At 40.6% G+C, this 15,687-nt stretch overlaps 1 protein-coding gene across 2 annotated transcripts in view; it reads left to right on the top strand.

Annotated features, from left to right (window-relative positions):
* The window catches only part of lrrc41 (leucine rich repeat containing 41), a 96,084-nt gene extending 80,989 nt beyond the window's left edge, over positions 1-15,095 (top strand). Inside the window, exon 11 of one of the 2 annotated variants that reach the window (XM_061737457.1) lies at positions 14,922-15,095. In XM_061737457.1, coding sequence (XP_061593441.1) covers positions 14,922-14,963 — 42 coding nt within the window. In that variant the 3' untranslated portion in view covers positions 14,964-15,095. The remainder of the gene's footprint in view (positions 1-14,921) is intronic. The other variant, XM_061737459.1, reaches the window with a different exon arrangement.
* The last annotated feature ends 592 nt before the right edge of the window (positions 15,096-15,687 follow it).

Below are 15,687 nucleotides of genomic sequence, written 5' to 3'. Positions count from 1 at the left end.
TGCCATCAAAACAAGCCTCCGACAAATTAACCCAATTAAAAGAAAATCCCCCAAAACACCAAAACTGCACACAAAAGAAACACATAACAACAAAACTTCAGACTACAACAATACTCCCCCGTTTGTAACACTTAAAGACACTTATAAAGACACTTATAAAACAAAATATGAACAGGTGGAAAATAATCCACTTACTGCTCTCTCCGTTGTCAGAAGCAAGAGAGCGAAACCGCGCGAAAGCAGGTGGATGACGTCACCGCGGTTGTGAGGACCCCACCAAAATAAGAGAAAATTAACAAAATAAGACTGAAAATAAAATAATATGGCGTGAGGGATTTTGGTGAAATAAATAAAATAAAACAATCTCCTGTCTGTTACAATAGCACCGAACAAGAACATGTAGATTTCACTGGTATGTTATCTGTCATGTGTGGGGTCATGTATGGATGTATGCTGGATGGCAGGATTGCATTGTATATATTGCATTGTATATATATATATATATATATATATATATATATATATATATATATATATATATATATATATATATATATATATATATATATGGTAAATCCATATATATGTGATACTCACAAAAGTGTTTTTGTAGAATTATTATTATTGTCATTATTATTGTTTTATCTCCGCTGAAGTCACTTTTTGGTTTATTGCTATCTTTGGTTTTTGTATCTTTTTATTTTATTATTTCATCCTGCTAAATTGAGAACAAAAAGGAAACACACAAGGACTTTTAGTACCAGAAACGGACACAGGGTGGCAGCACCAGCCCCGGCCCGCTCCACTGGGACTCTTAACAGCGCGACGAGGACGGGAAGCTCATAATCCGTTGGACTGGAGAATGAGCAGAGGTGGTCCGGTGTCACTCATTTTATTTGTGTGTTTCCAGGTTGGTTATTTATGTTTTGATGTGACTTCAGATGTTTTTAAGTTAATATGAAAACCCCGAACATAAAGTGGAAAAGTTACGAGTTCAGTAACTAAGTACAGTGAATCCAAGCGTACGTGACAAATGAGTATGTCAAGATGGCGGCCGTTGCCGCAGCTAGATTGTACTTTTGATTTATTTATTTTGGCTCCCCGGCATTTGTGGGTTGTTTTTAAGAATAATAATAATACAGTATGATACATGATTCAGGTTGGGCATTATTACTGTGTGTGTGTGTGTGTGTGTGAGAGCGCAGCAGTGTTTGTGTAGCCGTGCTCAGCACTCAAATACGAAGCTACAAGCTAACAGCAGTTACGGCTGTTGCCATGGTAACGCAAGACCGAGTTCAAAGCCAAAAGGTCCAGCTATCGGTCAGTTATGTTGTTTAATTTGTGTTAATGTTAGATAACGTGAGTTAGTGACTGCAATAATTATTATTCTGTTATTTTAAGTGAACACTTAATTTATTTTATGTACTTTAGGTACAAAAATACTCTAAGTAAGAGACAGAAAAGTTTGTACATGATTGCTCAGATTACATGATTAGTGGTGTGTGTTTGAGAGAAGAGTGTACATGATTGATGAGATTACATGATTAGTTATAGACATTTGTGCATGATTACAAAGAAAAATGTTTCTTTGGTTTAATGCAAAGGATATTGGTGATTTTGTTGTTTATTTCTGAAAGAAAAACTAAGATATACATTTCCTGGAAATGTCTCATAGATATGGTTGATACCAATGCGTTAATGCAGACAATATACAGAAATAATTAATTGTTGCAGTGAACAGTTAAAGAAAATATGTAAATAAATATAATCCGTTGGACTGGAGAATGAGCAGAGGTGGTCCGGTGTCACTCATTTTATTTGTGTGTTTCCAGTACTCCGGTTCCAGGATTATCTATCTGCTAGCGGCCCAGCCGGGACCCGCTACATATATATATATATATGTATATATATATATATATATATATATATATATATATATATATATATATATATATATGGATTTACCAGTCATTATGTCAAACCTAATTATAAGCCTAATGCAGACTTTAAGATATAAGTATCAAACTGGAGATAAAAATCAAATGACATCCAACTATGGAAGCCCATTTCCGCCAGTAAAAGAAATTGCGGATTGCAGAGCTGCCCCGGATCAGGCCCACACCCGCCGCTGGGACTATGACGCGTCTGGTCTGCACATCTGTTCCGGATCAGGTCCGCATCTGCCGGACGGACTGTCACAGTCAGAGCTACAGACAAGTCAAGTCTGTGCAGATCTGCATAATGAGTGTGACTGCTGAACGAATCTGCTGATTCGAGAACGGATCTGGCCCAGAAAGAAAGATTTATATATATATATGCACATATAGAAGTCAATCGAAAAAGACCGGTACACAGTACTGGGAAAACATGAATTGCATACAGCAGGTTGAGAACCCTTGACCTCTCAGACCAAAGACAGCAACATTCCAGCTCCGCCACGAGTCTGCTCAATGACATTCTCTCAAAGAACCAAGTATATAAATTTATCTAAATGTATTTAAAAAAACAAACTACGAGGGTTCCAGCTTGTACGCTCAAGTCAGCCGTCAATCGTATTTAAGTTTTCTCAGATATCTGGTTAATTCAGAAAAACAGAGCATATTTTTTTTTTTTTTATTAAAACTTTTTCAGAATTCTGAGATAAATATCTGCTTAATTCAGAAAAACAGAGCTTTTCTCTTTCATTAAAACTCTTTTCTGAGATAATTCTTTTGATCAGATTCCATATATGGATATATATGGATTCCGATCGTTCCGTCTTTCAGACACTCGAGCTGAGCAGACACACCTGCAGTTCTGTGCTGAGATTTCGGACTTTTACTCGGAATTACAACCCCTGCTTCGACGAGTGGATTATTTTGGAGACTCTTGAATCATACCTGCCTGTCAGCTGCTACGTGGACTTGTTTTTAGAGGTAAGTCATGTTTTATTCCGAGTCTTTGTGTAGGTAACAGAAGCTAATGCTAAAAAATGCTTCTTGAATAAAATAAAACAAATATCTCTTTCCTGCATAACAATTAAATTCAAATACACTGTGCAATTAATACAATGTAGACAGTAACAGGCAGACTTTTCCACTGAGGTTGACAGTTGTGCAAATAACAAAACATTTGTGAAAATCTCAAATAAAACATTCAAGTCAATTTCTCACAAAATAAGCTATATCAAAATCATTAAAAAAATGTAAAAAAAAATGTATTTAAAAAAAAAATCGATATAAACGATATTGTCTCGTACCATATCGCGTTTGAAAATATATCGATATATATTAAAATCTCGATATATCGCCCAGCCCTAGCAACAAGTAGCGCTGTTCAGTTATCAAGAATTATTAATAATTTTATTCAACAATTATTAATAATTCATAAGGTAGATTACTTATCAAATTGAATGATCAAAATGACTTGATGTTGCAGGGGCACCACCTGGGCCTTAAACAGGAAAAATGATAACTTTTACAGCAGAAATCAGTCTCAGAAATAGATATTATTCTGCAGAGTAGTAAAGTTTACTATTATCACTACAGAATAATCGTTGAAGGCCATTACCAGTTCGGCTCTAGCTCTGTCAAACAGCCATTGTGACGAAATCCGTGCAAACAACACAAACAACTTCACATTAAAATCAATCAGAATTTATTCACATCCAAGTGTCAAGCGGATGGTAAAAGCGACACCATTGAATAAATCCTGATGGCGCACTACGTTAAAGGAGCATGAGGTAGGATTGAGGCAGGATTTATGAAAAAAATTGGTATACGTTTTAAGTTTTCTAGTAATAATGTCAGATGAAGCGTTCTAAACCCAAAAGAATGAGCCCTCTAGTTTATCTCTCCGTTGCCTTGGACAGGCTGTGTGCTGCAAAATGTGCTGCAATTGTGGGGCCGAATTTCCTGCGCTGTCCTGTGGATGTGACGTCACATGACGCTGCATGTGCGTTCTCCCCGTTCTCCCGTGCCGGCTTCACTGTTGGCTGCAGTACCCCCGACGGCCGTCGTGGTGAAGGGTGGCGCTAGAGAGTCTCATTTCTTAAAAGGAGCCTCAAGCTCCTTTAACACATAATTATCAAAAAAAAAAAAAACAAGAATAAAAATGAAACGTTGACTGCATGAATGGAAAAAGAAATCAAAACAATAAACACGTGATACAAAACGATCATCTATGTTTCAGAACAACGTGGCTGCACGTGGCTGCTCGTGGCCGGCCAAAACATTTAAATGTAGCAGCGCCCTGTGGTATTTAAAGGTGGCTCTGCAGCATCAGACCAAAGTCTGCAGGAAAAGAACAGGCAAACCTTCTGAGACGCCACCACTGGTTCATGAGGACAGCTTTGTGAAGCCTGATCCTTGGACCTTTGCTTTTAGCCAAAGGTTATGTTGACAGGACCTAAGCAGGCCTGGTTGACCCAGAACCAAGTCAGAGTGGTCTCTTGGTGCATCTAATAACGCATCAGGCTGTAATACCTTTAAACCTGGCTGGTCTTCAGCAGGTAGGTCTTATGATCCTGGTCCTGGTCCAGGTTTCTTCCTCCTAGATGGGAGTTTTCCTTGCCATTGTTTGGCTTAACCCTTTGATGCACAACATGGTTCAAAAAGGTCCTGCATTCATTTCCCAGCTTATTTCATGCTGGCTGAATATTTAAAATACTCTTGTACTCTGTTTTTTACTACTACAGTTCTTTATTTCCATTTTTCCTTTCATATTTTGAGCAAGGGGTATCTCAGTGAAGAACTTGTCCATTGTAATGTAATAATAATAATAATGTTGTAGTACTTTCTAAATGATCCATGTTATGCATTGTACAGGTAGTGATGCGAAAAGGGGTTTTATTCAAAAAGTAAAAAATGAAATAATTATATTTTATGATCAAAAACAAGTTAATTGAGGAACACCTAGAAAACTAAATGATAAAATTAATTTATTAAAAGGATATGGGGAGAAAAAAACTCAGCCATGTCACTTTTGACCCATGTTGTGCATCAAAGGGTTAATCAAATCAAATCAATCTTTATTTATATAGTGCTTTTCATGCATATATAAAAATGCAACACAAAGTGCTTTACATAAAACGTTAAACAAACATAAAACTAAGGTTAAGATTAAGGTTTTTCTCCCACTAGGGGAGTTTTTACCTGCCATTGTTGATGTTATGTTTATGTAATAATTGCTCGGGGGTTCATGTTCTGGTCTCTGGAAATATCCTAGAGACAACTTCTGTTGTAATAGACGATATATAAATAAAACTGGACATAGTTAGCTGAAAACTGTAAAAGGCATTAAGATCATGGATAAAATAAAGTCGTACTGGATTTACAACCGTCTGAAACATGACTTATTATTTGGAAAAATTAAAAAATCCGATATTCAAATTTGAATATCAATATGGAATTGGCCGGCAGAGTATTGCGACGTATTCCCATATTGATATTTTCTACATCTACTGTGCTCTGTTGGGTCATTATTTACAGCTTAGATGTCAAGTTGACTGAACATGTGGGTAAAGTGGTGATACTGAGGTTCAGAACACCACGGGCCTAATTATGCATGAACATGCTATTTTGTATAATTTTATTTTGTTGTCATGGATGTGAAATCTAGCTATGGAGACTAAAACTTTTCTTTTTTGAACAGACTGTAAATACGTGTATTACTGCAGGTCTGGATCAGACCCTGGTGGTCGGTAGAGGAAACACAGTTTTTCCTTGTAGGAGTGTTAACACTGGGGTCAAACTACCGTCTTCAGACCACTTTCTGTCAAGAAGGCAGATGGTAGAAATAAGGCGTAACCTGCAGAAAACACAAGGTGTTTATCTGAAAATGGACTGAAGTCAGTCATGAAGATGTTTATTTTCTGATTTGTTCAGAACACCCACTAAAAGCCCACAAATGGATCGACACAAACAGTCGTATTGTTTGTGCTACAGAGGTAAAGAGTACCGTATTTCCGCATTATAAGGCGCATCTTCAATGAATGACTTCAATGAATTAAAACCTTTTTCCATATATAAGGCGCACCGCATTATAAGGCGCATAAATAAATATCTGGTAAAATACCGTACTATAGTGGCTGGGGTTGAGTTAATATCTACCTGATGGAGCTGCACTACAGGAAATGCTACAAAATCCTACAGCAAATGCAAAAAAAAAAAAAAACAAGAAGAAAAGTATCGTATGTCAAACTTTATTAACAAAATAAAAACCAGCTTTGCTCCGTCTCGTCAAAGTCACCGTTATGTGAGTCAGCATCACTGCTGTTGTCTTGAACGTCTGTGACGATTCCTGACGTTTTTAGCGCCATTACTTTGGTGACACCAACTACATTACCCACAATCCCCCTGACTACAGTAACAGAAATTACCATAATGATCACATATAAGGCGCACTGCCGGTTTTTGAGAAAATGAAAGGCTTTTAGGTGCGCCAAATAGTGCGGAAAATACGGTAGTTTCCAATGACAATATGGTTGCCTGGTGGAAATGTGGAACGGCCTGTGGTGTTAACTCCTCCTCCTCTGCAGAAACGTGAATAAAATCCGTGTAAACCTCTTCAGCTAAGTTCAGACTGGTGGTTCTGTCAGCTCTGTTCCAGGAGAAGGACGTGCTGACTTTGGCCTGGGCTCTGAAGCGTCTGTCTGCCAGCGGCCGCAGCCTCATCACCCACCTGAACATCAGTGTCCTGCCCAACGCCGGCCTCATGGAGGTCCTGCTGGACGCCTGTCCCCGACTCACATCCCTGCAGACGGAGGTCCACGCCATCATGTGGGGTCTCCCCATCTCATCCAACTCTCCCCCGACTGCTGACTCCAACGTCTCAGGTGCATCAAACACACAAGCCCTCGCACACTCGGACGTGTTGCAGGAACTCTACCACACGTCCACTCTAGGTTCCTAGGGACAGATGAGAGGATTATTTTAATGGCTCAGGGGCCACTAAAGGTTGACCAGCTGCTGACTGGAGCATAAAACATTTCTGCTGGATGACCGAACGAACGTTTTTACGTCACAATCAAAGTAAAAGAAACTGTTGTGACCGCATCATTTAGATTTACGTTTCTTTTCCTTCATGTCAGTAATCAGTGATTGAAGTGAAGTCCTGAGTGAGGTTGCATATTTGTGTTTATCTTTTTTTTTTGGGGGGGGGGTGAGAGCAGAGTTTGTCCAAGGTAAACATAAATGTACGGAAGAGTATTGCATTCACTTGAGAAAAAAAAAAGCTCTGTTTTTCTGAATTAACGAGATAATTATCTCAGAATTCTGAGAAAAGTTTTAATGGAAAAAAAAAATCTGCATGCAAGAATCTGTCATTCACTTAAGAGCTGGATTTCATGGAAGCAAACATGTTCCTGTCCAGTTTAATTTTGCTTTTGGTTTGAAACATTGGGAGATACTCTTGTCTTTAAGTTATATAGATGGTATTGTTATTAGTTTGTGGACTTTGCGCAGGCACCTCAGGACTTTCAGTTGTTCAGACGGAAAGCCCATTCTGATCTGAAGCAGATTTATTTATTTTCATTAAAGTTTTTCTCCGAATTCTGAGATAATTATTTCGTTAATTCAGAAAAACAGAGCAGATTTTTTTTTTTCTCAAGTGAATGCAAAACGCTTCCGTATAAATAAATAAGAATGAATAAGAGTGAACATTTGAGTGAATTGCAGAATAAAAGCAGGTATTGGATCTACGATGTTTGCAAAGATGTACTAAAGATTAGTGAAACTACGGGTCCTGGAGAGCTCAGTGGGTTGAGCGGCTCCACCTGTAGAGGCTTTAGTCCTGGTGAGTGTGTGGTTGCTGGACGCTGAAGTGGTCCAGGTTGAGATCATGTCTGATGATGTGCTCTTGTCTTTCTGCAGAGCTGCCTCTGGAGAAGCTGACGGTCCAGTTCAAGTTGCACACAAACCTGTACTTCCTGTTGTCTGTGCTGCGGCGGTCCCCGCGGCTGGGCCGGCTTCATCTGTCTGGGATCAGGCTGCCCACCGGCTCGGCCCTGAGCTCGCTCCTCAACACTCTGGCAGGTACCGGTCCTCCCACGGGGAGAGTTCCTGCTTCACCTTCTCACACATCTGACTCTTGGTAGGAACAATACAGTCAGGAGCACAAATATCAGCACAATGACAGGGCTTTAGGATTCTGTCTTTATGTGCCACCGCAGTGGATTTGAAATAAAACAAGATGTGATCAAGGTTTAAACTTTCAGCTTTAGTTTAAGAGGCATTAACCGTTGAGGGGTTACAGCCATGAGCCGACTCTCAGCCTGACAGAAGAGAGTTGTCAAGGTTCGGTCTGTTTCCTCGTTGCTTAAAGATGAGCGCAGCAGATGGAGGGTCTGGGACTGATGCGTCTCAGGTCGGCCCAAATCAACAGGAATGTCCATTTTCTGCTCAGTGAGTGTTCAGGATTTAGCACCTCGTTATCACTCTTGAAAGAGTTGTATGTTGCTGCTTTGTTTTTGTTTTTTTGCAAGTTTCAGGGGCCAGTTGTGTTTTTTGAGCTGCTCCCGTGACTCTGGCCTGCTTCATCTGCGCAGAGGCCTGTCCTCACTAATGACAGTCCCAGGGAGAACCTGCAGCGCGGTTCACCTTCTGCCAGGAACTGTGGCAGCGGCATGGAAACAGGACACACAGCAGGACACCCACAAGGACAGCCGTCCTTTTGCTGGAGGCTGGTTCTGAGCTGGTTCTGAGCTGGTTCTGAGCTGGTTCTGAGCTGGTTCTGAGCTGGTTCTGAGCTGCCCCGGCTGTTTGGCTCCAGCTGCGTGCTGAGAGCATCCACTTCATACTGAAGCTTGTGTTATGTCCTGCTGCCTTCCTCGCCGCCCTGAGGCCGTTCATTCACTCTCTGTAAATAAGCTCTGAGGGATGTGGTCGACAGCATTTTTCTAATTCAATTCAATTCAATTCAATTCAATTCAATTGAATTCAATTCAATTCAATTCAATTCAATTCAATTCAATTCAATTCAATTCAATTCAATTCAATTCAATTCAATTCAATTCAATAACATAACATAAACAATGGCAGGTAAAAAACTCCCCTAGAGGGAGAAAAACGTAAAGCCAATCAGTAGCAAGAAAAACTCCTCTTTAGAAGGGTAGAAACCTGGACCAGGACCTGGATCATAAGGGGGGGAATCTCCTGCTGGAGACCAGCTGGACAGAGCAGGAAGAGAGAGAACAGACAGAGAGAATGAAGAACAGAGAAAGGAGAGACAGACACGATGGCTAACTGGTGCAGTACAGGGATGACTATATAAACAGATGTAGGTGGTCCGCATGCGGTTCTTTGCCCGGTGTCATGCAAAATGACTGGCCTGTGGTCTTATTATTATATTATAATATTAATATAATATGAATTAAATATTAATATTTAAGCAGTACATCACGACAGGCCGTGATATACGCTCATTAAATCACAGCTGAGGGCGTTCTCCGGCCCGACGCCAAGTGATGTATTGCTTTTATAAAACGGTTACCAATAATGCAAATATGAAAGAGGAATACACAATATTATTTTATATAGTTTTTAATTAATCAGAAATACATATTATCCAGTAAAAATAGAGAAAAAAATGGAAAATGTGGAAAAGAATAGTCCCATCTCTCCTGACGTTAGTCCTGCATGTCGTCTTTTCCTCTGCTTCTTTTTAGGAGAAAGTCACTGTTCAATGCTCCACCATATCTGTTGAGTCCTGCACAGAGACCGATGGAGCTGCTCAGTCCAGAGAGTTCCCTTTTGAAGTTTCTGACAGGGACATAAAACTCTCTTAAAATGTCATTGAATTGTTTTTCAGAGTGGAACCGGCGGCTGAAGACCCTCCACCTGGAGGACATGAAGCTGTCGGACTGTCTTCCTGAGCTCCTGCACCTGCTGAAGGACTGTGAGCTGGAAGGTGAGACGAGCTCCGTGCTGCTGCTGCTGCTGCTCCGGGTCCATCTTCACTCTGCTTTCACCAGGAGGGAATGAATCAATAGTTTATTTCAGTTACATTACATTATATGCAACTTAACTTGTGTGTATGTAACTGACAAAACATTATCCTACATATCTACACTAATCAGTTTCACACAATAAACAATAACACACGAACTCTGTGAAACCGAAAAAGGAGTTTAGGCTGAAGCCGAGGCTTATTTCTGCCGATCCTGTACCTTCCAAAAGATAACCCAGTTTATCAGTAATACAAAAGACAAGAAAGAAAAGAAAATTTACTCTAAATCACTCTGCATAATTAAATTATATTCAATCATTTTGCATTGTAATCCTTCATTATTTTGTCTTTCAATATTATTTTAAAACTCAACAGAGAGCTACATCATTTCAGTTCATCCATTCCATAATTTGACTCCCAAAAATGAAACCCATCTGTATTTAACATTAGTCCTCACATAACATGTTTCATAGACCCATAGTCTTCTTAAATTATAATTTGGTTCTTTTAATCTAAAGAAATGTTGAATACAAGTAGGAAGGCTTTTATTCTTAACTCGAAATAATATTTCTCATGTTTTTAAATAAACAATATCTATGAATTTTTATGTGGCTGACTCTAATAATAATATATTAGTAGTATCGTGATAGGAAACTTTATTTATTATTCTTATAACTCTTTTCTGGAGTTTAACTATAAGGTCTATATCAGTTCTGTATGTGTTTCCCCAAATCCCCACAATATGACATGTATGGAATTATAAGAGAAATACAATATGTGCAAGCATTTTTTGTCCAACAGATCCCTTGTTTTTTAAATAATACCAATAGATCTTGACAATTTCTGTCTAATGTAATCAATATGTGGCTTGGACTCCCCCCCCTGACCGTCTCCTGTCCTCCTGTCCTCCTGTCCTCCTGTCCTCCTGTCCTCCTGTCCTCCTGTCCTCCTGTCCTCCTGTCCTCCTATCCTCCTGTCCTGTCCTCCTGTCCTCCTGTCCTCCTGTCCTCCTGTCCTCCTGTCCTCCTGTCTTCCTGTCCTCCTGTCTTCCTGTCCTCCTGTCCTCCTGTCCTCCTGTCCTCCTGTCCTCCTGTCCTCCTGTCCTCCTGTCCTCCTGTCCTCCTGTCCTCCTGTCCTCCTGTCCTCCTGTCCTGTCAGACCTCAGGTTGAGTGACTGTCGTCTCCTGGAGAGTTGTGTGGACAAAGACGGAGGTCTGCAGCAGCTGGTGGAGGCTCTGAAGACGCTGCCTTCACTGCACACGCTCAGTCTGGCTCAGAACCGCATCGGTAAGACCACCTTTCAGTCTCTGCTCTTCTACTGAAACATGAGGAAATCCTGTGGGGCTGTGGCTCTTGGTGGGAGATCAGTCTGGTACCAGTGGAGCAGCTGAAGAGAACACCGGAGGGGAAGAACTGGATGTCAAACGCAGGTTTTCTGAAGTTCTTCTGAGGACGAGTGGTGCCGTGTTGGACATGGACCGAACCAACAGGTCTGGGAAACAGCTGGGACACGCCCACCTCCTGTCAATCACAGCTGGGACACGCCCACCTCCTGTCAATCACGCTGAGCTGTGTTAGCTTCACTCAGCTCATGGTCACCTGTGATGGAATTATTATCAGTTTACTGAATCTTAACCAGGACCAGCAGAATGCATGAACCATGAAATCACGTGCATGAGCATGAAATCACGGGGCGTTTGTCCAGTTCCTCTTGTATCAATAGTTTAGGATGTTTCTGCTGTGTCCCTCCTTCTACGGTATCAGGGCCAGGCAGGAGAACAAATATTTGAGAGGGGAAGATTTCTTTTTATTGTGCACTTGGAGAAAAAAGTCGAAATGTCGAGAAAAAAGTTGAAATGTGGGAGATTAATGTTGAAATACAATTTGGTGAATAAAGTGTAAATGTCTCCTCTGGCCCATCCAATCCTTTAGAGAGCGACTGACAGCTCTGCAGCAGCAGCCGGAACTAACTAACTAACTAACTTCCGTCCTTGGAGTGTCTATAGGCCTACGAGGCATTTTGTAAAGACAGTCACATGCACTGTTTGTTATAGTCTCAGAAGGTTGATGTTGCTGTTTTCCACACCATTAGTTATTTCAAGTACGGCTTTCTAAGGTATCCGTCATTTGTGTGATGTCACAGATGGACCCAACAAATTTACCAATCAGCATTCAGAAAGATTCTCGGGAGTTCTTGTGGACAGGATTACGGAAGAGTATCAGGGCCATGCAAGAGAAAAAATATTTGAGAGGGGAAGATTTTTTTTTATTGTGCACTTTGAGAAAAAAGTTGAAATGTCGAGAATAATGTTGAAATACAATTTCAAGAATAAAGTCGAAATTTCGCCTTTTTTCTTAACATTTCAACTTTATTCTCAAAATTTTGACTTTTTTCTCAACATTTGGACTTTTTTCTCGAAATTGTACTTCAACATTAATCTCGACATTTCAACTTTTTTCACGACATTTCAACTTTTTTCTCAACATTTCGACTTTTTTCTCGAAGTGCATGATAAAAAAAAATCTTCCTCCTCTAAAATATTATTTTTATTTTTCTCCTGCCTGGCCCTAATACTATTGGGTACTCCTTAATTCCCTGCTTGTGGCTGTACTTGCTTCTCCCTTCAGCTGGAATCTCTCATTCCAACAGCTTGTAGGGCAGGACTCTCAGAACCAACGGTTAACGTGTCCTGTCTCCACAGCCAGGAGCGTCTGGGTTCTGGCAGAACTGTTCTCCGGGCCGGCACCCAGCTCCGTGAAGCGGCTGGACATCAGGTGAGATCTTCTCAGCCCCGTAGGTTCTGTCATCCTCGTCGTCACCGACAGGAACAGGAAACCCAGATCTGTGACCTCTAGAGCTGAGCTGGAACCAGCAGGTTCTGAGGTTCTGACGGGTCACAGGGAGAAGTACACAAGCATCTGAACACGCTTAGCGCTTTAAGTCAAACGTTTGGTGACAGATCTGTACTTCAGTCTGCTTTTTGTTATCGCTTCTTTTATTTTGAAAATCCCTCCAAAACGTTGGTCCCTTTTTTAATTTGAGAAGTAAAAGATTGTAAATGTTTTTTATGTCCGTGGACAGAAGCAGAACACAGCAGATGTTCTTAGAGCAGATGTGATGGACCCTGAAGGACGAGCAGAGACTACAGTGGTTGATTTTAAAGCATGTTTATTGCATGCATGATGAGAGAGAGAAGATAGTTAGAAATAAAGACAAACTACTTTTTCTTATTGGAGATTCAAAGTAAACTTTCACACGGACCGTTTGGTTCCCCTGACAACCTCCTAGAAAAGAACAGATCAAGAATGTGCTTCATAGTTTTCTTCTGACAAAAATGCAAATATTTAGATAAATATTTCAAAATAATTGTCTAAACTGGGGAGGAACCGTGGTTTAGACTTGGCCTCCCTTCGTTGGAGCCTTGATTGGTCCGATCACTCTGGTCTCTTTGTCTGCTTTGGCTCCAAACATGGTGGATTCAGTGTTGAACTCTAGTAACCGCTCTGGGCTGCTGCTCTCCGTCGCTGGTTTCCTGAGACGAGGGAACCACTTCCAGTGATGACGAGTTAACCTACGAGAGCCTGGGATACCTGAATGTTAGAACACTCACAAATGATGTTTAGCCCTTTTTAATCTGTGTTCTAGTTCTCCTAGTCCTGCAAAGGCTAAAATACATTCCCAACAATTCCCTCCTTTCACAGCTTTCAAGGTGTGAAGATCAATGAAGTCAGATAATCAAAAGCAGATCAGTAAAAGTGATTAAAACCTTCAGGAGATTATTCTGGTTTGAAGTCATGTCCAAAAAGGCAAGGCAAGGGTAATCCAAAGTGCTTTACATCAACATTAAAAGCAGCAAGACACAATTAAACAGTAAATAACAAATAAAATGAAATAAATGATTAGGAAAGAGGTAAAATAATAAAAATCACAAGTTGTTAAAAAGTAAGGGCAGTAGAGTACAGCAGGTACATCTCATTCTTCAATGGTAAGAATTACGTTTCTATACGGTCAAAACGTACAAAGACCGGGTCAAATACAGTATTACAAAAGTAATCTGTAACAATTGGTACGGTGAATTAAACCAATTTGACAATTCTATGCTGCAATGCCTGCATTCAGGACTTATCCATAACTTTGCGCGTTTTTCAAAAAACATAAGTATTTAATTTAAGAATATGCTTATATAACAAATAAAATGATAAGAAAAGAAGTAAAATAATAAAAAGCACAAGTTGTTAAAAGTAAGGGCAGTAGAATACAGCAGGTATTTAATTAAACAGTAATGTTTTTATCCTGATTTAAAGGATCTACAGTTGCAGCAGACCTCAGGTCTACAGGAAGTTTGTTCCACCGGTGAGGAGCAGAATAACTGAACGCTGATGAACCTAGCTTGTTCTGGTTCTGGAACCACAACAAACCAGATCCAGATGAAGCTCAGGGGTCTGGGAGCTTCATAGGAACTAACAGATCCAGATGAACCTCAGGGGTCTGGGAGCTTCATAGGAACTAACAGATCCAGATGAAGCTCAGGGGTCTGGGAGCTTCATAGGAACTAACAGATCCAGATGAACCTCAGGGGTCTGGGAGCTTCATAGGAACTAACAGATCCAGATGAAGCTCAGGGGTCTGGGAGCTTCATAGGAACTAACAGATCCAGATGAAGCTCAGGGGTCTGGGAGCTTCATAGGAACTAACAGATCCAGCATGTATTCTGGTCCAAGAACATTCAGGTCTTTGTAGACCAGCAGGAAGATTTTAAACTGTATTCTTTGACTCACTGGAAGTCAGTGTAGTGATTTCATGACCGGGAAAGTTAGTTTTAGATCCTTTTTCTTGCCTCAAAACATTAAAAGTCATCACTCGTGGTGCGTCTTAGTTTTAGACAAATACCTCCCAGAAGTCTGCAGAGCCTCATATTTCCCATGATCCTTCAGTCAGCAGAGCCTGCTCCGTCACCATCAGCTCATTCCTTCGTTGTCTCGTTTGTCGTCCTCAGCTCCAACTTCATCCGGCCGCCAGAGCTGCTGCGGTTCGCTAAGAGGCTGGCAGGTCTGGCTGCCCCCCAGGGCCTGGTCCTGGACCTGAGGGAGAACCCTGCGGACCGGGACCCGGACACGTGGACGGCCGCGCTGCAGCGGCTGGAGCTGGTGGCCGGCCTGCTGGTGGAGGGCTGGAAGTCCACCGACACCATGGTGGACCATGTGAGCAACATGTGAAGGTGGAGAAGCTCCACCATTCTTTTACAGACTGGGTATTTTATCGCTTTTACTGCCAAACTTCTGTAAAATCAACATTCTTCTTCTGTTCAGCTGTTTAGTTTCTACATTTTTGAAGTCAAACAGAGTTTGGTTTTTTTTTATGGACAAAGACCAGAACAATAAAGAGTCTCCACACCAATTTGAGGTCCCAGTCTTTTATAAAAGCACATCCAGAGTCAGACGGGTCATCCTGTACAGAGGAGTATTAGGGCCAGGCAGGAGAAAAATAAAGATAATATTTTAGAGGAGGAAGATTTTTTTTTTTCATTATGCACTTTGAGGAAAAAGTCAAAATGTCGAGATTAATGTTGAAGTACAATTTCGAGGAAAAAAGTCTAAATGTTGAGAAAAAACTCTTTTGTGAGTAAGTATTTTGTGAATAAAGTTGAAATGTTGAGAAAAAAGGCGAAATTTTGACTTTATTCTTGAAATTGTATTTCAACATTAATCTCGACATTTCGACTTTTTTTTCGAAGTGCACGATAAAAAAAAATCTTCCCCTCT

This window comes from Cololabis saira, chromosome 13 (genome assembly GCF_033807715.1).
Source record: "Cololabis saira isolate AMF1-May2022 chromosome 13, fColSai1.1, whole genome shotgun sequence".
NCBI classification, from domain to species: Eukaryota; Metazoa; Chordata; class Actinopteri; order Beloniformes; family Belonidae; genus Cololabis; species Cololabis saira.
This window is presented reverse-complemented; position numbering and strand designations above follow the sequence as displayed.